We start from the raw sequence: 23,462 nt of genomic DNA, 5'->3' as shown, positions 1-23,462 counted from the left end.
GTGATCTACTGTTATTCCAATTTGTTTTACATTCTTTGACTCATTTTCTATTTATCTTCCACCTCAAAAATATATTGGGATTTTCTTGATATCAAAGATGCAAAATAAAGACAATGCAGAGAGCTAGAACAGTCAAATTTGCACTTACATATTGATTTCATGGCTTCCACGATATCACAAAGCAATTCACAGCCAATTACTATTTTTCAAAAGGAGCTCCCTACTGTTATGTAGGCAAACATTGCTGTGGATTTGCAAACAGCAGTGCTCTGCACAGGGAAGATGTAATTATTGGCTAGTTAAAGAGTTTGGTGCCTTAAGTTGAGAAATGAATATTGGCTGTGATAAGGGGAGAACTTTCTGCTCTTTTGACTATTGTTATGGGATCTTATGTCCATCTGCTGAGGTAGACAGGGACTCAGTTCAATGTCTTGCTGAAAGACAGCATCTTCACTAATACAGCACTCTCTTCAGTTCAGGACTGGAGTTTGAATCCACAGCCTTTTACAAATTTGGGAGCTCCCTCAGATATTCAGTACTAGTCACTTCTCTAAGTGGTCCTTGCATCTTATGTACAGGAGTACACTGCCTACTATCCAATCAGATGATAGCACAACACTGGTGTGTAACAATAGTACTCCCCCTGTGACACAATCTGGAGTTTAGCTAAACTCCTTGGTGTTCTATTAATCCAGAAGAGATTTGGACAGCATGCAGAGACAACACACTGCAGCAGAGAGGACTGGGCCTGAAGTAAATTTGTCTGCGGATCTCAGCATAAGAAAAATCAGGTGGTGAACCACAATTAGGAGTCCCAATGTAGTCCCACTGTCGGGGCCTTACCAATTTTGTCTAATTGAGGTGGTGGAGGGAAGATGGTATTGATGGGGTGCCAGAGGTTGACAGCGGCTACAGTTCAGTTGTGCAGGCGTGAAGAACAGTCCTGCTCCTTCCAACTCCACTAAATCCTAAAGATTTTTCCACATTTTTGGGCTTTTTTTTGAGCTGCCTCCAGGCGTCAGTTGAAGAACCAGAGGTAAGGAGGCTCACATTGCAAGCTTTGACCAAAGCCAACACATTTGGCAAAAATAAGAGCAAGAACTTCATTTCAATGCTGAAATGGGGCTTGCACTCATATCAGGAGATAGCCACGGCTGCCTTAAAAAAGGCCCCAACCAACTTAGCTGTCAGACTGGGCACAGATCTCATATGTTATCATTAATCTTGTTAAATTTAGGTCCCCTTGTTTTTCATTTGCCTTCTCAAGTGTCACAATTGTTTATCAATCTTTTGAAAGGCAAATCAATTCACATGGTAATAATGAGGCCAAATGAAAACTCAAGTAGTTTAATTTGCAATTGTTAAATGAACAGAGAAAGATTATAATAATTTTCATAACACCATGTTGATGCTGTATCATTTCTTGCAGCAAAATTATGGTGACCTTACTTAACCCTTCCTGGGCAACAGAGTCAATGAATTTAATGTGGTCTGGACCTAGTCAGATATCTGAAACTTGGAAAGCTGCCATCCCCTGGCCTTCCTTGCCAAATTCATATGGAACTCTCCATATGTTCCTCTTTTCTTTTTGCTACTTCTAACCACATGAAGTTGAGGGCCATCCATCTGACAGTTCCCCCATTTTGCAATTAGCCAAAGACCTGTAAATAAAACTGGTTCACTCCCTCTCTCCACAATGTGCCCTATCCCATCTCTTCAACCAAGAGTGGATTGACAGCAGGCATCCTTTGCTGGGTTCAAATAAGGTTATTCCAATGCTAATCGGTGCGGATACTTGGAGGAAATGTGAAACAAGATGACAAATTACCCTCTGTAAATCTCCAATGCCTGGCTCATTAATTTATTAAGTCCTCATTGTTTCAGCAGCAGCAACACATTGTACCCCTGTACAAGTACATCATAATTAAAACACTCCATTTAAACACATCTAAATCATCTGTGGAAAAATAAGCAAAAATTCCAAAATGCAACTGCTACCTACTGAGTCAAACTGACAGAAAGGGTGACAAGGCTAGTTGTTAGACAATTCTATCTATCTATGTCACCAAGTTTTCTAATTCACAGGAAGCACATTCAAGATTGAACAGCCATGTACTTTAGTGAATGCTTGAAGATGTGTGCCACTTAAAAATAGATCAAATAGATGAGATCTGTGTTATAAATAGGATTACATTAACAAAACTCATTAGCAATGAGTTGAGTATATACATTCAATGTCCTCAATATTACTGTAAAGGTCAATACTAGCATTGGATAGTCACCCCCACAATAAAACCAACTGAAAATATGGGACATATGAGGCAGGGTTATCAAGCTTTGTCACAAACCAAAATCTTAACAACATGTGTCCAAAGGCAATAAAAGGCCAAAAAAGCAAAATACTGCAGATGCTGGAATCTGAAATAGAAACTGAAAATGCTGGAAATACTCAGCTGGTCAGGCAGCTTCTGTGTGGGGAGAAAATAAACAAGTTAAAAGTTTCATGAGGATAACACTTTATCAGAATGTCTTCTGAAAATGAATCAACGACCTGAAACACTAACTCTATTTCTCTCCACAAAGGCAAAACGGTTGATTAGGATCCAGTACTTTAGACACCAATATGAGAAATTATATATATAAAAAAAGTACATCCACTTGCAAATGAACCACAAGCTGGAGAATTCTTCAAAAATTATTGCAACCATGCCTTATAAGACAAGACAACACGGGCTGGGCATCTTAATGACTTTGAAAAACTGATGAACATTATTAGGAGACTGGTGCTCTAGTAGTAGCTTCCAGTACTTCAGATTCACTCCAAAAGGAAATTTCTAGAAACTCTAGGCAAGTAAATGCTATTATTTTTGAAGGTATAGATCATCTAAAAATTAAATTAGTCAATAGTACAATTTTCATAAGTAAACCTCTCAATAGGGTCTGCAGTGATTCATCCTGATGCATTTCCTTTAATTCTCATTTACAAACAATAGGGATTTACTTTAAAAATAAAAAACTGCGGATGCTGGAAATCCAAAACAAAATCAGAATTACTTGGAAAAACTCAGCAGGTCTGGCAGCATCAGCGGAGAAGAAAAGAGTTGTAGTTTCGAGTCCTCATGACAGAAGATCAAAGAGGTGTTGAAGGTGTTGATATTATCTAAATGAATGTGCTAATTAAGAATGGATGGTAGGGCACTCAAGGTACAGCTCTAGTGGGGGTGGGATGGAAAGACTAGCAGGGCATAAAAGCTTTAAAAATAATGGAAATAGGTGGGAAAAGAGACATCTATATAAATTATTGGAAAAAAACAAAAGGAAGGGGGAAGAAATGGAAAGGGGGTGGGGATGGAAGAGGGAGTTCAAGATCTAAAGTTGTTGAATTCAATATTCAGTCCAGAAGTCTGTAAAGTGCCTAGTCGGAAGTTGAGGTGCTGTTCCTCCAGTTTGCGTTGGGCTTCACTGGAACAATGCAGCAAGCCAAGGACAGACATGTGGGCAATAGAGCAGGGTGGAGTGTTAAAATGGCAAGCGACAGGGAGGTTTGGGTCTTTCTTCAACACCACTTTGTTCTTCTGTCTGTGACATCTTTTGATTATCTGCTCCTATCACTGCTTGCTTGTCCTTACAACCACACCACCCACCCCCCACTTCTCTCCTCCCCCACCCCCCAACTTAAACCAGCTTATATTTCGCCCCTCTCCTAATATTTACTCAGTTCTGTTGAAGGGTCATGAGGACTCAAAACGTCAACTCTTTTCTTCTCTGCCGATACTGCCAGACCTGCTGAGGGTGAGTTTTCCAGGTAATTCGGGATTTATTTTAAGGTTGGTTTGCATATTCATATCCCCTTTGTTTGCATCTTCAGTGAAAAAGTACTTTCCATACTCGTCCAACTTGAAATGCTATCCAATAATTTATTCTTCTTCCAGCCAGGGACGAAAACAAGGTGCAACTTGACACAGGGGCCAGTGCAATATAGTCATCCATAAATCTTTCAGACTTCACATTTTCTTCATAGTTTTCTTACTGTTTAAAATGTACAAAGAAAGTTCTCATTTCCTTGGGTTGAATAGTGACAACGAAATCTTCAGTTAGCCAGCTTTTGCCATTTTTAGGATCTATAAAAGAGGACAAAATGAGAAATCAGATATCGAACGCTTGAATGCAATGAGTCATGAATAGTTTTATGCTATCATAAAAAAGTCTGTTATAACTCCTACTTTTGTCAGTTCTGACAAAAGATCAGTGGCCTGAAACATTAACTTTGTTTCTCACTCCATAGATGCTGCCTGACCTGAGAGTTTCCAGCATCTTATATTTACATTTCAGATCTCTGCAGTATTTTGCCTTTGCTTGAATAGGCAAGTCCACTTTCATTATGAAGCAAAATGTGACTTAAACATACAGTGATCTCTGATAGCTGGCTGCAGGGTCAATGAATCATGTTTCTGAAGAAGTACACAACGGAAATGGTACAAAATGCCACCATAAGCTCCAGATCTTTTTGGGTGATGAACAGATAACACAAACAGGTCACAGAAGGACATACTGTGAATGGTCAGTCTTGCTGTCAATCAAATGCATTTCTACAAAATGTAGGCACATGTAGCATGGACATGATGGGCTAAATGGCCTCCTTCTGTGCTGGAATAGCTCTATGACCCTATGATGCCACTGTCATCACAGCAGAGCAAGAACAGCTTTGCCAATGGTTGTAAACATGACTGTGGCCATGAACTTTTGTGTGTCTGGCTCCTTCCAAGCTGGAGCTACTTCAGTTTACCACAACCAGATGGGATAGATTTCAAACAGATCTAGCAACTCAAGAGTGGGCATCCACGAGGCGCTGTGAGCCATCAGCAGCAGCAGAATTGTACTCAACCACAATCTGTAACCTCACGGCCTGGCATAGCCCCCATGGTGAGCTACCATGAAGAGCAATGGGGTCAACGTGGGTAAAGGCCACAAATGATTTCACAAAAGGTGGGAGATACTGTTTTCCAGTGATGGGAAGAAGCCTGCTGCAGAAACAAAGAAGCTGTGGAGCATGCTGTCACATTCTTCGATCCAGAACAGGAAACAATTCAATGACCTTAGCAGGGCAGGAAAGGTGACAGCAATGACGTATTGCCATACATTCTGATGTGCTTTTCACTGTGCGTTCTCAAGCCTACTCCAGCACATCACTGCTCATACCAACTTATCTTGTGGATGCACCCATCCCCCTCTGGCTATGTACTTTCTCACATTCCCAACTATCTATTCACCACTGACTCTCACCCTCATTCCTTGTGCAATGTTATTCCTAACACTCAAAGTTACCCTCAACAAATGCTCTCCATCTATTGGGTAAACATCTGCCATTATTGGAGTGGGCTTTCGCTCCATGCAGGAGAAGAGACCCCAAAATACCAGGGAGAGGCAGAGAAGTGGCTTTCCACAGGTATTTCAATTAACACCTGCAGAGGGGAAGGCACTGGAGATCAGGAGTGTCTCAGTGGGCCTGGCCACCAGAGATATGGGAATAGGGTCCTTCCAGCTAACTGGTGACAGAATTAAATATTCGACAACCATATGGCATATAACACTCAAGGCATATTGACTTGATGTCAATAACGACTGAAATAAGATTATTTGTGCAATAACTTCATGCATTCTCACCTCGAAGGTACTCATTCACACCTTTCATCTCTCCTGTCCAGCAGGAAGTGGTCGAAGATGACTTCGATCTCTCTGATCTCTCCCACAGCTCAGTCCCTTTGAGAGAGCTGCATCCCATGACTTATTCAGGTCAGGCACCAGCTCATACACTCACACTTCAGTGGGACAAGTTAGAGAGCGAATTGGGTTTTTACATGCAGACTCACGCTTCACCCTGAGCAGGATCAGATGGTGGAGTCAAGGGCAGTGAAGAGGCAGATGCTATACCCTGGGGGTGAGGGGATTGGACATCAACAAATGGGACACTTCAAGAGCAGCGCTGAGAATTTGTGTCGTACTGGCAGGCATTCCAAGTGCACGACTACAGAAAGATTGAAGGAGTCTGTCTCAAGCACAAGTGGCATGATGTCTCAGGCCTTTCTGATAATGGGTTGCATCTTCCGGTCGGCGAGCAGGAAGCAGGGCCCGCTCGCCGTGTAAAATGATGCGGGGTGATGTCAGGCAGACATCTCGACCTCACCCTGCGTCATTTACATTTTCAGGCCAGCGCTTGTGGAGCCGAGGTAGCTGCATGCCCGCTAACCTGTCAACGGCCACTTAAGGCCATTAATAAAGTAATTGAGGTAATCAATGGACTTGCCTGTCCAATCTTAAGGTTGACAGGCAGGCCGGGAGCCTAGGAGGGTTTCTGAGAAAATATGAAACCTCATCCACGGGCGATCCTGCCCAATGCCCAATGTCTTCTTCAATGCTAAGAGGAAATGGCAGAATCAAATGTGGAAATCACACAAGCAAGTGAAAGCCTTGAACAATGGTGTGCACACTCAATGTCACCTTAAATACCATGGAAGATATCCCAGTTTTAGCTATTCATTATCCCACTAGCAGGGCTGTGCAGCCCATCCACGAGAGTGACAATGGTGAAAGGGGACAAGGAAGTTTGGATTCTGCAAATGTGTTTCCACTTCTCACCCATTGTCTGCTAGCTCACCCCCTCAGTCAGTACTCAACACACTGCCTTGTGTCCCATTGATAGTGTCTGTCCTGGCATAGGTACAGGTGGAATAGTCTTTGCTGGGACCCTCATGGGTTCCAAAGCCCAGTGGACATCAGCCTAGAGCAGGGATCTGAGCAGCCTGCCTCTAGCTCTGCAAAGAGCACAGGGGTAGAAGTGGTAAAAACAGCTAGAGTAAAAATGTGTGTTGCTCAAAGGGATGCACGTGGATGTGTTACAACCTCGGATTGCTAAATTTCTGTTTTTTATCTGAACCATGTAAATATTATCCTTTTGCACCACTTCCTCATCTTGTCCATGCCAATGGGGGACCACTGTTTGGGTGGGGGTGTGGTGGTGGTGGGGGGGGGGGGGGGTTTGAAAAAAATGCTTGGTTGTTGCACCACAGGTGGAAGGGAGTGACTTTTTCATGTGGTTATGAGAGGGATACTCGCAATAATGGGGGCATCAGGATGGTATTGGATACCTCCTGTGATTGATTCCTCACATAACTATTTGCTTCCTTGGAAATGTTCAAAGAGACTCTGAGCTCTGCTTCTTGGGCTTGATTTCTATGCTCTGGCGGAGGCAAGCATGGAGACTGAAAATAAGTCGAAGATGTTTATCCTGGTTTCCAGGTGTAGCCTCCTGTAAGCTGTACCTCTCTGCTGCTCCCTCGCTCATGTGGAGCAACATGTCTGTGACCAATCACTGGTTGCTGGTGCTGCTTCAACTACTACTGCTGGTCACTACCACCCTCATCTGAAATTCATAATGAGGTATCGCAAGTGGCTCCCATGTTAATCTGATAAGCCAAGCCTTCACACCACCAAATGGCTGAATTTTATGCTGTCTCTTGAGGGGTGTTTGGAGAGGGTGGGGCATTTATCAGCGGGGGAGGGTGGCATATGAGCACCCCGCCGCCAAAATTAAATCTGAGCTGGGAAGGCCCATGGATGGGCTTCCTCCCCCACTCCCTAATGAGGCTCTTAAGCAGGCAATTAATGTCACTTAAAAGTCTCATCCTGCTGCCACTGGTATTAGCTAGCGGTGGGTGGGCCTGTCACCACACAGGGACCACTACAAGCTAACCCATGTGAGGTTGCTTGTGGGCTCCTGGAGGTTTGGTGGGGGAGAAGTGGGGGTGGGTTGGGGGTGTCCCTTGTTCAAAGGCACACAGTGCCTGATCGAGGGAACTGGCATTGGGAAGGGCGAGGGTGTCCCACTGACAGCCAAACCCAGCCCTCGCCGCCGGACCCCCCCTACAACTCCACCCTCACGACCTTCGCTCCGCAAAACTCATCCAGCCATCACTTACCTGCGGCTGCAGCTGCGATTGCCCCTCGATCTTGGGCCTCCAGTGGCTGTCATGCGAGCAGCAGCCACCACCTCCCCGGTGACACTGCAGGGCAAGAGAGCTGCCAGCTTCTGATTAGCTGGTAGCTTGGTGGGCGGAAGCAGAACATCCACCCCTCCTGGGGTCCTTGATCCTGGGGAAGGCTTGCCACTGTCCTCTTAATACTGGGAAACCTGCCCGGAAGAGGTAACTCAGATCTCTTGCTGGCATTCCAGTGGCCCAACATCTCCATAAAACCACCCCCCGCAAAGTGTTGAAGACACCTCCAAAACGTATAGAGTAACCTCACAGCACAAGTGCTGTGAATAAACAGTTTGGCACAAGCAGGTACTGAGTACATATGGCCCTATTTCCCTGGGATTGCTTCACCTTTCCTAGTTGTCGCTGCTTTCACTGGCAAGTTCCAGGCAGGCCGTAACACCCATGGACCCAAAGCTAAAGTGGAAATCCCACGTCGACATCACTCTAAGTGATTAACACCTTAAGTGGCAACTGCCTCTTCCAAGGCGGTTGGATGCATACAGCCGGCTGCACTCTAGTGAAATGTAGAAGTTGGTGGATTGGTGCCGCTTTCCTTACTGTCAATTTCATCAGCTTTAACCGCCTCCTCCCCTGCCACCCCCAACCTCCTTGTCCCCTTGAACCCACGCACTCCTGGAAATTAAAATTCAGCCCAAAATGTACAAAAGCACAAGTTGGGAACTGGAAAAAAGTTGTATAGGATTCAAACAGTACACCAGAAAAAAACAGGAGAGAACTATGACAGAGACAGAAGCAGGAACACAGATGTGCCCTGCTCCCTATGACACACAGACAAGACACAGGAGAGTCTCACACAGCTGAATTATTTTAAGCAATATACTAAATTATGTCTTGTATTTGTTGAAGAGAAGGAGAAGGATAGGGAAGTCAGACAAGAGAGGGGGAAGACTTGAGGAGTGCTAGAGGGTTGAGGAGAACTAGCAAATGAAAGCTGCCTTACAAAACACAGGAAGTGACACAGGACAATTGTCATAACATGCTATTCCTATTACCTTGCTTTGCACAAATTTGCTATCACATTTCCCACAATACAACAGTGACTACATTTCAAGAATACTTAATTAGCAGGAAAACACTTTGCAAAGTCCCAAAGCTGTAAAAGATTCTATTTAAAAAAATTAAGTCATTCAAATTTTCAAAATCTTCAGTGTAGCACAAAAACTGTGAATCGTTTCCCTAATTGTGGTGAAGCCTCAGAATGTGAATTCAAACATTTCATTATAAAACATTTAAATTTTCACATTTTTCATTTTTGCTTAAAATATGATTTTGACTATTAGGATTTACAGTTACCATACTTGCTGGACAAAAGCTTTTTCAAAAAGCATTTTAAGTGATGAACTTAACCAACAAACTGAAGCGGCAATATAATTCAGTAGTTTTCCCATTAAACAAATTTTTAAACAGATACTCATTACAAACCTTTAAACAGTCTCCTTCCTAATGTTGTTATAAAAAGCTAACAAGAAGGTATAGGGTGCACAAAGGAAGTGCACACCAAAGTAAGATTTTTAACGTATAAAAGGTATGTACAGATACTCAAATACACACCTCAGCAACACCGCAACTCATCCAGTTCCTGTTTTTATATGCATTAAATTGCAAAAGGCACCAGTGAGTTTGTGAAAAATTATTTTTGCAAGAAAAGTAGAATTGTCACAAATTTTGAGCAGGGGTGAAGATTTGAAAACTTTCTCTCTGCAGAATAGTAATCATGTGGGACAGATTCTCGACAGAGCTAGTTAATTCATAGTCAGGTAACACCATCAAATTGGATCAGATATTCAAAGCGGGGGGAGGGTGGGGGGGAGCTAGAAATTTCAAACACCACCGCACCATTTATTCACGAATAGTAGAGAAGGGATTTAGCATTCCTTAAATTATATTGATCAATAGATAGGTGCTGGGCAGGTAATCTATAATAAAATAATCATAGTCTCTGGATGGAGCAGTCTTGACTGCATGCATGGTGTCTTCTTTAATGTTCAGTTTTTATTTCAGGTTCCTAGCATCTGTAGGATTTTGTTCATTAAAACATACAGTAATATTTTGGCAGCAATGCATTTTAGTACCAATGCATTAAATGCAACTTATTGCTCACATAGGGAAGTTACTTTAGTTAAGAAATAGTCATGGACGATTGCTAATCCTTAAAGTGGAGGGGAAGGAAGGGACAGGATCTTAACAGGGCATTGCAGTCTACAGTCCGCTCACCTATCACCTTTCTAAAAATAAATTCTAGCACCTCTGAATTCAATCACTAGGTGTGAAAGCTGCAGTCTGCTCATCGACTTGAATCAAATCCGCTTCTTGGAACTCCTAACACAACTGTGAAAATTGCAGTTTGTGATAGGAAAAACAAGTGATAAGAAGCACATTGCACTTAGATTTGCAAGTACTTTAAATACAGTCAACGGGTGGCCCATTGATACTTGCCTCTCAGAATTAACCCAAACGTGCATCTGCACAAGCAACCATAACTGATCAGAGTGCTTCATTGTGGAGATTGGGGGTCAAAAGCAAAAGAAATGTCTGACTCACAGGAATATTGTGCCCTTTACTTTGGAAATCTCACAAATTATTTTAAAACAAGTAAACTTAAGTAACTCGCCTCTATCATGTTGTTGTGCAGTTTTCCACTTCCAGCGTTTAAGCGTGTTAATGTTCCAGATTCCAGTGAGTGAACGCTCTTCAATAGACACCACTGATCCCAGCACTTTCAGCAGGTCCTGTCAGAGATTCCATGCAGAAAGAGAATTTAGACTTTATCTAAGTAATGGGGAATTTGAATGTCATACGACTGCTCTGCAAATAAAAAGCCATTGATTGCTAAAAAAAAATTGATATTGAAGCTTAGCTCAGTTACTGCATTGGAAAACTTTGACCTCTCAAATTGTGTGTGTTATTAATGAAACGTATTTCCCCACTGTTTCAATTTTATTCCTTCCCTCTCTCCATGCAGTTTATATTTGCTGTATCGTGTGGCACTCCTCAGAGACAATTCAAGCAGGAGATTTAACACCGAGCTATTTAACGGTTCAGCTTTAGTTCTCAGACACGAGTGGAAGGTAGGTAACATGAACACAGCAACTCAGGCATGCATTAGTGAGACATCAGCAACACAGAGAATGGGGGCCAAGAAACATACCTATGTTAAAACATATCTACATGAATACCAGCAGCATTTAGAATAAGATATCAGAACTGGAGTCTGTTGTAGGAGTAGGGAATTATGACACATTATAAAAATGAGATAGATGGCTAGCTCCAGGGAAAGGTAACAAAGGTAGCATACAGGGGTACAGAGAGCAAAACAGCCAGGAAAGGAAATGGTACAGACCTCTAAGCCATGGACATCAAGGAGATTAGTTAACTTGAGGTACAAAGTTACAACATGGACGACTCTGGTTAAACATCCTTAATATGAGAAAGGCAACACTAAGCACAGAGCAATGTTACAGATCACAAGGTCAGAAGAAAATACAAGAGACTTTGCTCTATGGAAGGATAAATAAGTCTGTATGAGGAGGAATTTTAATAGGCCACTTAAAATCAGCCAATCCAAGTTGGGAATACTTATGCAGTTTGATATCCAGTGTAGTAAACATAATGCACGACTGTTCCATAATCCAATAAGTCGACAAACCACAAGAGTTAGTCAACATTAATTTGGTAAAAATGCCTCAGAAAACAAAGGAAATGGTAGACATGGCACTCTTGGGGAACAATAATGACAATGTTCCCTGTGATCTGGAAGTCAGAAAACCTGAGGACTGGGAGCCAGGAGACACTGTCTAAATTATTTTTAAAACAGGTGACTTCATACAAATGAGGGAAAAGCTTAAGGAAATTAACTGGCATAGCTTGTTAAAGTCTGAAGTGAAATAAGCAATAAGGATGATCTCTACACCTTATGCAGGGAGAAAAATGAATGGCCTCATTGGGATGAATACATTGGAGCCAATACCAGGGTGAACTGCAGCGGTTCAAGAAGGTGGCTCTACACCACCTTCTTAAGGGCAATTAGGGATGAACAACTCATGCTGGTCTTGCTAGTGATGCTCACATCTCAAGAAAGAATTTTTAAAAACACCTAGAGTGAAACCAGAATGGAAACTGGCTAGAAGGAAAGTACAGAGGAAAAGAAAGAAGAAAGAAAAAGGAAATAATTTCATGCAAATATCTTGTGTTCACACTGTGGCAACATTTGACCCAGAAGCAATATCAAAAGGGAAATTTGTTATATTTTAAAAATGTCTGTGGAATCTGTAATTGTTTTTAAGAATCTTTGAAAAGGGCTTTTAAGAGTTTGCATCAATTGTAAAGGGATAAATTGGAATGTTCTTGGATAATAAATATTGGTCCATGTGACCTGGTGGCTCTTTACCTGGAAGCAGTACCAACAGGAAGGAAGTTATGAAAGAAGCTGTATAGCTAGAAGACATAAAGGAGAGCTACAAGTATGGGAGTTAGAGGGAGAAGGCATCAGCACACAGATGTAGACACAAGAGAAAGCAGACAGGGACAGGAAGAGGAACATAGAGAATTTTTGTGACGAAAAAAAACAAAATCAGTCTCAGGAAGAGGTCAGTTTTTCCATTTGGCAGAAAAGGAGACAGGAGCTATTGGAGGTACTGTGCAAGCTGACTATAAAAGGTCTAAAACCTGGAAAGCTGTGTAAATAACTCAGAGATGCTAAAGAGCTGGGTGTTTTCCCAGAGGCGGATATTATTGGTTGGTCGGTTGAAAAGGAACTCTGGAGATCTACACCATTGGCACGTTGTGACCTGAAGGAAAGAGGATTTGTAGAAGTGCACCTTGCTGATGATAATTGTGCCCATGAAACTCAAAGGTGAAAGCTGCTGAAGGATAGGAATCCTGACCTCCCCAGTATGAGTAAACAACAGTATATTGTGGACTACGTAGCTACATAGGGCCACATTTCTGCAGGGAGTGATGCAGGTGCACGTGGTTGTGCAAGGCGTTTTATATAGACTAATAAAAGTGAAATGTACCTTTTTATTTATCATTTGCCTGTTAATTCATGTGTGATTTGCATTGGTTCTGATTCGTGTTAAAGTAAAAGCTACAAAAAGTGGAATTTTGTTGGTAATTTCTTCTTTGGGAGTCACTTGGTTATTTTGGGTTACGGTTCCCCCAGAGGGATCCTAACAATACACTAAGAACCCACAGGGTCATTCCAACTCTAAACTCAGGATGTACTCAACATGCTTTACACATATATACTTGTTTTACATTAAACAGGACTACTCAATAGTTTTTTTTTAAATAAATGCTAAATTGTCCAACAAACCTTTAGGTTGACTGTCACAGGCTGGGACAAGACAGGGTCTTCTCCCACTTCATACAAATGCATAATTCTCAATAGAACTCGATGGAAGTCTGGGTCAGACGGTTTAGATTTACCTTGAAAAGGAGAAAGGTACTTTACCGGCCCCGAAGCAGACATTTAAACCAAATAGAACATTTTTACCTAATTGACAGAGTGCAAACCTGCTCCTAAAGAAGTGGGTATCTCACAATACATACAAGATTTTATTAAGCACAGTGAAAGCTCTTTATTCGGTATCGTTCAAATTGATTTGTCTACAATGGAAAACAAAACAGATATGCCTGCAGGTTGGCCTGTCTATAAGATAACGAAACTGAAAAAGATATGAAAAACATTGAAACAACATACAAATAGACCACCTTTATTTTATTTGTGCCTTCCACTTCCAAAGAAGTTAATAGTTTCCATGAAAGCAAACACGAAATAACCCAACATCGCCTGCCCAGCATGACACGCACCCGGAAACACGCAGCGCTACCTGTGCGGGCGGGGGGAGGAGGGAGAGTCGGGGCCTGTGTTCTTACGCACAGAGCTGCGTCAGGAAGATTCATTTCATTATGAAAAATTGAAAAAAATATTTTTTAAATTATTCAGACATGTCCCCTCATGTGACATGAGCTCCGACATGTTTGTGAATTTTTATAAAAGTTTTTATTTTGTTAATAAATCCTTCGTGAAACCTCATCCCGCCCGTAGATGAGGTTTCATGAAAAACGCGAAGGCCGCTTGGACTTGTCACCTTCCCCCCCCCACCAACCTTAAGGTTGGACAGGCAGCCCTGAAAAGTACTTAAATTAGTTCATTAATGGCCTCAACAGGCCTTTGATGGTTCGGCGGGCGCACAGCCAACTCCAGTGCACACCCACCAAACTGAAGATTAGAATGACACGCAGTGACGTTGGGATGCACGCCTGATGTCACCGTGCGTTATTTTATCCATCGGCGTGTGGGGCCCATCCCCCACATGCTGAACAGAAGATTCTGCCCGTAGAAACAGGAGTCGGCCATTCAGCCCTTCGAGCCTGCTCTGCCATTCAATTAGATCCAGGCTGATCTGTACCTTAGCTTAATCGATCCACCTTAGTTCCGTACCCCTGGATACCTTTACCTTACAAAAACCTATCAATCCCAGCCTTTAAAGCACCAATTCGGTCAGCAACCTTTGCAGAGTGGATTTCAGGTTTCTGCTACTCATTATGTGAAAATTACCTCCTGAGATCCCTCCTATATGGTCTAGGCTGAATTTTAAAACTATGAAGAGGCATTTAAAATCATGAATGTTTCAGAATGGAATAAACAAAGACAAGCCGTTGCCAATGGATGAAGGGTCGATAACAAGAAGCACAGACTTAAGGCGATTGATAAATGAACGAGAAGCAACATGAGAAAAAAACTCTCTTTTGATGCAAGTAGTAGTTAGGATTTGGAAGGCACTGTCTGATAGCATGATTGATACAGATTAAATAGCAGCCTTGAAAGCGGAAATAGGGGAAATACTTGAAGGGGGAAAAATTGCAGGGATATGGGGAAAAGAGTGGGGTGAACTGGATTGCTCTTCTAAGGAACTAGTACAGACATGTTGGGCCAAATGGCCTCATTCTGTGGTGCACTATTCTACAATCTATGACTCTAAGGGCAGAATCTTCCGGTCAGCATGCGGAGGCAGGCCCGACATGCTAACGCATAAAATGACACATGATGACGCTGGGCATGCGTCGTGATATTTCGTTCGGCGGGCACGTGATGGAGTCAGCTTTGCGCCCGCCAAAGTGTAAATGGCCTATTAAGGCCAATAAGAAAGTAAGTGAACAAGTTGTGAACGCTGCGAGTCCAACCTTAAAGCTATCGGGCAGGCAGAAATCCCAAGCGGCCTTCACGTTTTTCAGGGAACCTCATCCACGAGCAGGATGAGGTTTCCTAAAGCTTTTATTAAATAAATTAATTTTCATAAATATAAAAATATGTCCCCACCCATGTGACACAGTCACATGAGGGGACATGTTTAAATAAATTTTTAATTCAATTCTTTAATTATTTTAATATCCATTCGATCTTCCAGTTGCTGCACTCTTTCATGCGCACATGCAAAAGAGCACTGGTCCCGACTCTCCCCCTTCCCCCCCGCTTGCACAGGTAGCGCTGAGCTCCATCGGCCGTGTCTTACACTGGGTGGGCCTTAATTGTCGCCACTCCCCGCCAGCCCACCCACCATCGAGAAATCCTGGCCTAAGTTCCCTTGTTCTTGATTCCCCCATCAGAGGGTGAAATTTCTCTCTATCTCCCCTATCAAAGCCTCTTAACATATTAAACACTACAAGTAGATACTCCCTCAATCTTCTATATCCAAGGGAATACAATTAAGCCAAGTTTATGAAAGTTTTAGCCTACAAGAAGTCTACAGCTTCCTTGGTCTCTGGATTTAAAAGCAGAGCTATGTTTGCAGTTCAGGTTGTAAAGTCAACACGAGAAGTCACAACAAAGAAGTGAGGAGTCAAGGCAGAGAGAGCAAGCCACAGCTGAACGGGCAGTTGATGAATGAGGTGTTCGCTCCTACTCAGAATAGGAGTGGGTAATATCAATTCTTATTCTATTCTGTCAACTAGTACTTAAGTACGTGCGTGTGTACTGATCGTTTACATGTTGACAAAATAGCTAGCATGTTGGTGTCAGGCTCAAACCCTTTGACCTTTCCTCTGCAAAATAAGAAACCATGCCACTCATTTAATCTGCCCACGTCTCTTTGCAGCTTCCTGCTCCCATCTGCACAACTTATTGTCCTTCTAATTATAGGGTCAGCTTCAAACTTGTAACTCTCTAATCTTTTAGTCAAGTCATTGATAAATAGGGTGAAAAATTAAGGCCCCAGACAGATCACTAAGCAAACACTAATTGTCACATACTGCCAATATGAATATATCTTATCTGCACTCTCTCATCTAACTCCCAATTTCCAAACTAAATTAAAGGCCATCTCTAATTCTGTACATTCTATTTTTTGCCATTAAAATAGGGAAAACAAGCAGATGCCTCAAGAATTTATGCAAAATTGGAATTTTATTATGTCAACAGGATCCCAATGTAATTTTCATCAGGCCTGACCGGGGAAGGAACCCTGGTTTTCACGGAAGCTGAAGCAGGTCAATAACAGGTGTGAAAGGGAAGGGAGCCCACTTAGTAAGTTAAAGAAAGTTCCAAAGCATCATGCTCCAAGCTCCACAAAGTAAGTCACGGCCTCCCCTCTTTCAGTGATATTAGGTGAGAGACAAATGTTGGTTGGGACACCAGCAACCCTTCCTTGCTTTTCTACAAATAGTGCCATGTGATCTTTCATGTTCACCTGAGTTGGTGCAATGGAACCTCCAACAGTGCAGCACTATGGTTCACTCTAAATGGGAATAATGAGAGATTTAGAATCAGAGAGTCATTCTGGCACAAAAGGGAGGCCATTTGGTCCTTCGAGTCCATGCTGCCTCTCTGAAGAGCAATCCAATCAGTCCCATTCTCCCACTCTATCCCTGTCGTACTGCAAGTTTTCTTCCCTCAAGAGCCCAGCTAATTTCCTTTATCGCTAACTATGCCATCCCTCACCCCTAAACAGGCCTTTCCACTCCCGCTCTCCTAATCATGACCTCTCTCTCCTTCACCCCTGACTGTGCCTGCCCTCCTTCACCATTCACTCTACCCATTCCTCACCCGCCTTTCCCTCCTCCTCCCTATGTCCTTTTCCCTCTTCCTCCTCCCTTCCCTCGTTCAGAAGTTTTCATTCCGTCTCCCTCCCTTTCCCTATACCTTCTCTCTCTCCCTTCACTCCTTCCACCAGTACACATTCCCTCCCACTCCCTTTTCCTATGCCTCCCTCTCTCTCCAACCACATCCTACCACATCTCCAGCAGCCCCCAATCCCTCTACTGATAAATAAATTGCAACTTTGTATACTGCAACAATAAAAGGGTAGTAATTTTAAATCAAATTAACACAAGATAACTTTGACAGAGCTAATTCTTTTCACACCATCCTCTTTTCCAACAGCAGGCACTTGTTCATTTGTTTCATTACTTTCTTCCACATTAACATATCATGTACTAGGCAAGACAACTGGCAAGTGACCAGCTCGCAGATCAAGGGTATTTTGTGCCCAATCAATCACAAGGTATTCAGTGGCAGCCCAGGGTTACACTACCCAAGTGCTCACCATATTCTGTTTGACTTAATGGCCAATATCAAAGTTGACAACAAGCAGCGTTCAGTATGTTGCAACTCCAGGTTGCTAATATGATGCAATATAACTGATGCAACTACTTATTTTCGCAATAGCTAAAGGTAAAAACAAGTGCAATACAACAGCTCAAGTAGCCGGCAGCAGCCCCATTAATTCTTCCTCCAGCTGTCTGTGCAGGTATCAGATATAACCCTGACAGTCTGCAAATATCACTAACTGTGGTTAGCAAACAGAAGGATAAGAGGTCTGTAGCACACAACATTTGTAAACACTTCCGTAAAACAATTGAGTGGCCAGTGAATTCAGGTGCTCCTGTCCTTCATTAACTCCATAAACACATCTGGGCAAGAGCACATCAATACAGTGCAAATTTACAATGGCTTACCTCGGACTATATTCTGCACATGTTCAGTGTGGTTTGAATTATATCGCCAGCCAGGCAGACACAGTGTTAGGAGATGGAGATTAGGCGGGAGAAAGGTAGAACTTGTTGAACTGTTGCACTGTGAACTGTGTGATGGGACAAGTGCTTCCTTTCCTGTGAAAAACAGCACAACAAGCAACATTATCAGTGTAAAATTACAGAAAGAAGACATGGAACAGGGTTTTTTTTTTGCTTGTGCACTGACCAGTCCCAGATTTTAATGGATTAAAAAACACAAATGCAGGCTGGCAGGGGCACAGGGAGGAAAACCTCATCTGTTGTCCTTTAAAAACAGCAGGTTGTATGACTGAATGCTGGGTGATGCAAAGAGCGGGCAGAATCTTCCATTTTCAGCAGGTGTCTCACACGCTGCCCAAAAAGCCAATGAGACACCCGCGCTGACTTTTAGGGGGAAGGCCCGCTGTATCTTCTACCCACCAGCCACATAAGAGGACAGCAGCTGGCCTTCATCCCGACTGAGGATCTCGGGATAGGATCTGTCCTGCCTGCCTAGAGCCGCCGGCCACCAAAACTGCCAGCCAATCAGAAGCCGGCAGCGCCACAGAGCAGACCGTGGCTGCAGCCAGAACAACAGCGGTTGCGGGACTGCAGCAGTTCAAGAAGGCAGTTCACCACCACCTTCTCAAGGGCAATTAAGGGATGGGCAATAAATGCTGGCCTAGCCAGTGACAGCGGGGCGACCCAAGAAAAAGTGCTGCTTGGGTGGCAGGAAGGGGGTGGTCCGCAGGGTTGGGGTCACAGGGACGTGGGCATGGGGGTTGGCTCACAGCAGCCACTACCCTGCCCCACGCCCATCCCCTCGATCATGCACAGACTAGTGCAGATCGAGGGATCCCCCCCCCACCAAACTCCCCTCCCCCTCACCTTTGAGCTAACATGCATCCCGCATGGTTTTACCAGTTGAGCGGGGCACATGTCGGCAGGCACACCTGGAGCTGGGAAGATTGCAGTGGAGGTGGGAAGAGCCCCTTAAGTGGTCGTTAATTGGTCAATTAAGGGTCTCAAATGGAGGCAGGGCAGGAAGGTCGACTATGGACCTCCCCGTCTGAACTTATAGTGGTGAAGTCATAAAGGCGTCGGCTATCAGTCCAGAGGCCAACCCACCTAATTTTCAGGCCCTCCTGCCTCCTTTCATGCCTCTTGTGGGAACAGAAGTGTCCACCGAGCATATCTATAGTTTATGAGCCCAAGTAAAAAAGCCTATTTGGTTTTCAAAGACTCATTCAGGAAAACATTCTTACTTTCCATTCATAGACTGTGACAGCAACTACACAGAAAGTTGCTTTAACATTGTACAAATCAACAAAAGATCTGCCACATTGGTGGGTATAAGCTTGAAAAGAGTTGCCACAATACTTACAACAAACCATTTTAGATAAATAAATAAAAATAAAATCAGAATGGGATGCTTAAGGAGGCAAAGGAACACACAAGCACAGAACATATAGATTTTGACAGTTCAGTCATTACCAAGGAGAAAAATATTATTTGCAGATCAAGGCTGACTTTACAGGCATCCGTCATCATAAAATCACATGATGTGAATAACTGCAGAATGTCAGGTAAAGGCCACAAACAGATCTTTTAAGGCTGCAGCTGACATTCTGAATACGCTGGGGTGCAGTTATATTTGTGCCAAAAGGCGATTCAGATATAGGGTCTTATGGCTGAGTTTAATTCTGCTTTTATTCAATAACCAGGCGCAACTTTAGCTCATTGCGATCAGAAATCAGAAGACTGATTTTCCCTTCTGAATGGCAAGGTCAATAAAAGTCCTGCAACTGCTATCAAACCCAAGATAGAGTGGAGATTGCATCTGGGACCTCTCTGGCCTGCACTGTTTACCACAGGCACAACTGCCACCCAGCAAAGCTGAGAATGTCCTGATCCTCTGCTGCTAGCATCAGCAGCAGGATTGCCAGCTGTACTGGCAGGGTCAGCTTTTAAAGCAAGTTTCCACTTTAATGCAGAAATGTTGCGCTGTTTTCCCCTTCTCACGTGTTAACTCAAAAAGGGTACAAGAGCTGTTGCCTTTCCAGCTCCCAGTTCTGATAGTTTACTCACCACCAACCTCCCCCACCCCCACCAACACCTATTCCCCTCCCAACCTTTCCCATCAATTCTGGAAGCTTTTCCATAACATGGGAGTACATGAATTTTCTCCCCCATCCCCACCATTTTGCTGCAGGTTAACAGGGTGTGAGTTCTATGATGTTACCTTTCTGCTAACAGAAATGGGACGCAACATTAATACAACAACTGGTTATATTAGCCATCAACAACAGAGGTCTGCAAATTAGATTTTCAACCTTTGATCCGGTCTGTAAGCTCAGAAGCGCATACCTGAGGCAGGGCCATACATGACAATGGGCCTGAACTCGAGCGCCATCCCACTCTGATACAGGGATGAAGTTGTTGACTTTGACCCCAACATCAGCCAGAAAAGTGGTCGTACCACAGAGGTGTCATTCAGTGTCAGGTTGTAGCCCAGATTCCATTCCTTGTTGTTCCATAATCTTCGATGAAGCATCATCTGCAACAGTATCATTAAGGGAGAAGCAGACCACTGAGATTACACAATTATGAGGTGGAGAAAAAGGCAGATAACAATATGATTAATTAACTACTGAAACTTCTAATGGTGGACCTTTATTTTAGTGAAATTGAGAGTCTGGTTTTATTTTGAAGAGGAAAAAGATCAGCAGAAGATAGCCATGTAAATAAACAACACCAAAAAAAAAAATTCAGCTTAAGGATTACCTCATCCTTAAATGTAACTTGCATAGAATAAGACTTGTACAAGCAACAATTAGATACTTTTCAATAATCACCAATGAAATGTAACTTTGTAGAGAATCAAGAACATCAGGCCACCACCAATGCATACTGTGGCTGCCAGTTTACAGAACATCGATCAAAACCTTGTCTTGGTGGCAAAACCAGACTCACATGCAGCCAAGTGCTCTCTTGTTCTTGGTTAGCAGGGAAGTGAAGGCGGGCCCTGAGAGGGAAGGTGTAGAGAAGAGAAAGAGGTCATGGCATTGGGGGCTCTTCACAAGGCATCCCCACTTTTTGGCCCTTTCCCTCAACCCATTTAACAAAGCTACACACACCGCCTGCTGCCCTGATGACCAAGTGGGCCCCTGCACATATGCAGCTGGGACGAGTCTTTGGTGGAGCCTGGCTCCAGAACCCAGAGGACATCTGCCACAGTCATGTGTCAGAGCAGGGGGTTGAGCAGCCTGTCTCCAGCTCTACTGAAGCCACAGAGGTAGCACTGCATAAAAGTAAGACAAAACTATGAGGAAATCGTCTTGATTGCACAAAGGGATTCACTTAGGTGTTTGAACAACCAAGTTTATATGAACTATTCACTATCATGGCTCCCACTTTGATGCATCTCCCATTGGCCCTGCTCAGTTGTATTCTGGTGAACAGAATAGGCAGTCTTTGTATCATTACCAAGCGACTGTTTCCACGCAGTGCAGGGTTGTGACCCACATTTGATCTCGATGTCAGAGTCCTGAACTATTGTTGACTTCAACAATATCGATGACTTGGATGGGAATCAACTAGTATCACTAACATGGGGCACTTCTACTATAAGTAAATTCAATTCCTTGAGGTTTAAATGCTTTACCATCTATCAAAAATACTAAAACCAATCTCTAAATTCAGTTGTGTCTAAAATGTGTCTAAATTGATTCACTTCATTTTAACTGACTGCTCTTTAAGAATGGGTCCTGATCACGGTGAAACTCTCTCATTAGTGGGTGTTTCAATGATATAATACAGAATTATGTAGTTCATAAAAATAGAAAATAACAAAAAAATATTGCTTCAAGCTAAAAAAAGCTTCTCACCTCCAACTGCCCATCAGCTTGGCTGGAAATGCCATGTGCTCTCTCTGATAAAATGACAAGTCTTGTGCCACTTTCCTCAATATAAGCGGTCCTTACAAGAGGGTAGTAATTCTGAAAAGCACAAGGAAAAGACTTGTTGGTAACATTCCCATCTGACCACGATGATCCAGAGAAAGCAGCCAATACTTGTATAAAAAAAATCTAGGATAGCCATAGTCTGTGAAATTTAAAAATTGTTCACCTCTGAACAGCTTGGTTTTTCAAAGTGCAATTATATTCTACTTACATGCAAAAAAAAACTGCACGTTAAATCAACAAAATACAATGCAGCTTTGAATAATAATCCCAAATGCACAAGAGATCACCTTATGGCAACATCCAGTGCAATGGAGTGCAACAGTTCTCAAGCAATTTGTTACTTGAACATTTGCATCAGCACTATGGCAACACAGAATCCAATCTGTAGCACGTCAAAGGTGAAGAATAGTTTGACTCAGTAGCACACTGAGAAGTTAAGCACCGCTTAATGTGTACTTCTTCTTAGGTTAAAAAAAATATAATTGCTGGAAATAATGACAATAGTCAGCATCTGTCATAGAGCTTTAAAATTTTGGGTGGGGCCTTTCGTTTGAAACTCCTCAATTTGGATGTAGACCCATTTCAACCTCTCTCACCTTTTGAGATACTGGGTCTTTCAACCATTCTTGGGTTTTTATTTTATATTGTTCCAGTATTTCTCTTAAAAGAGTAACAGTGGTGAATTGTGAACATTTAATAATCTAATCTATAATCTAAATAGTAACATTTGGGGAGAGGGAGAGCCATAAAGGGGGAAAAATACAATGAAACCTGCAGTGAATGAAGACATTATTTCATCTTCAATGCTTTCCCAGACAAATAAATTCAAAAAGGGTCTCAGCTATAATTTTCTAAAAGTTGCAAAGATCCAGGCTCCCTTTTCCTCCCCTCACCCTGAGCATTAGTGCAACATAATAGTTTACCTACTCGAGCCAGAGTATTGTTGGTATGCAACTTGTATAGTCTCTTCATCATCTGGTAACCGTTATTGTCCGTGTAAATGGTCCTATCAGTTTTTAGATCTGTAGCCATCCTTAAGATCGCTTCTCTGTTCAGGTCCAGTGGACCAACGGTGTACTCCTGCTCAATTCTACTGCATAGCATTGACCCGTCATACCCATTAGGTACACGGTAGATCTTTGTGAATATTGCATATTGGTAATCGTTTGCACTGGCAGAAATATTGCTGTTTAAAACAGATAAAATCACTGGTGTTTAATCGCACATACAATACCTTGAGTCCCATCCTGAACAGATTTTTATTTGATTGTAAACAAAATGACTGTTACTGGAAAGTAGGAATTTACAAATATAGAAACATCCATTTCCAATGAAACAATGTACACAACACAACCGTTATTTCTCAGATCTAAAAGGCAGAGATTTTTAAGTTTTGAAGTTAGTGTCAGGGATGGGATTGTAAACAGGATGAGTACTAAGCACCTAA

The 23,462-nt window shown here is 42.7% G+C and overlaps 1 protein-coding gene across 5 annotated transcripts in view; it reads right to left on the bottom strand.

Annotated features, from left to right (window-relative positions):
• The window catches only part of man2b2 (mannosidase, alpha, class 2B, member 2), a 74,677-nt gene that overhangs the window by 14,959 nt on the left and 36,256 nt on the right, over positions 1-23,462 (bottom strand). For 2 of the 5 annotated variants that reach the window (XM_041184955.1, XM_041184927.1), the window contains exons 13-20: positions 22,943-23,201; positions 21,938-22,048; positions 20,418-20,607; positions 18,015-18,167; positions 13,372-13,484; positions 10,669-10,786; positions 6,305-6,415; positions 3,898-4,121 (exon numbers count right to left, since the gene is read on the bottom strand). In XM_041184955.1, coding sequence (XP_041040889.1) covers positions 6,315-6,415; positions 10,669-10,786; positions 13,372-13,484; positions 18,015-18,167; positions 20,418-20,607; positions 21,938-22,048; positions 22,943-23,201 — 1,045 coding nt within the window. In that variant the 3' untranslated portion in view covers positions 3,898-4,121; positions 6,305-6,314. Of the gene's footprint in view, positions 1-3,897; positions 4,122-6,304; positions 6,416-7,976; positions 8,189-10,668; positions 10,787-13,371; positions 13,485-18,014; positions 18,168-20,417; positions 20,608-21,937; positions 22,049-22,942; positions 23,202-23,462 lie in introns of those variants that run through there. The other 3 variants (XR_005942664.1, XM_041184948.1, XM_041184939.1) reach the window with 3 other exon arrangements.

The sequence above is a fragment of the Carcharodon carcharias genome, chromosome 1 (genome assembly GCF_017639515.1).
Source record: "Carcharodon carcharias isolate sCarCar2 chromosome 1, sCarCar2.pri, whole genome shotgun sequence".
NCBI classification, from domain to species: Eukaryota; Metazoa; Chordata; class Chondrichthyes; order Lamniformes; family Lamnidae; genus Carcharodon; species Carcharodon carcharias.
The sequence above is the reverse complement of the archived record's forward strand: the minus strand, read 5'-3'. Positions and strand labels throughout refer to the sequence as shown.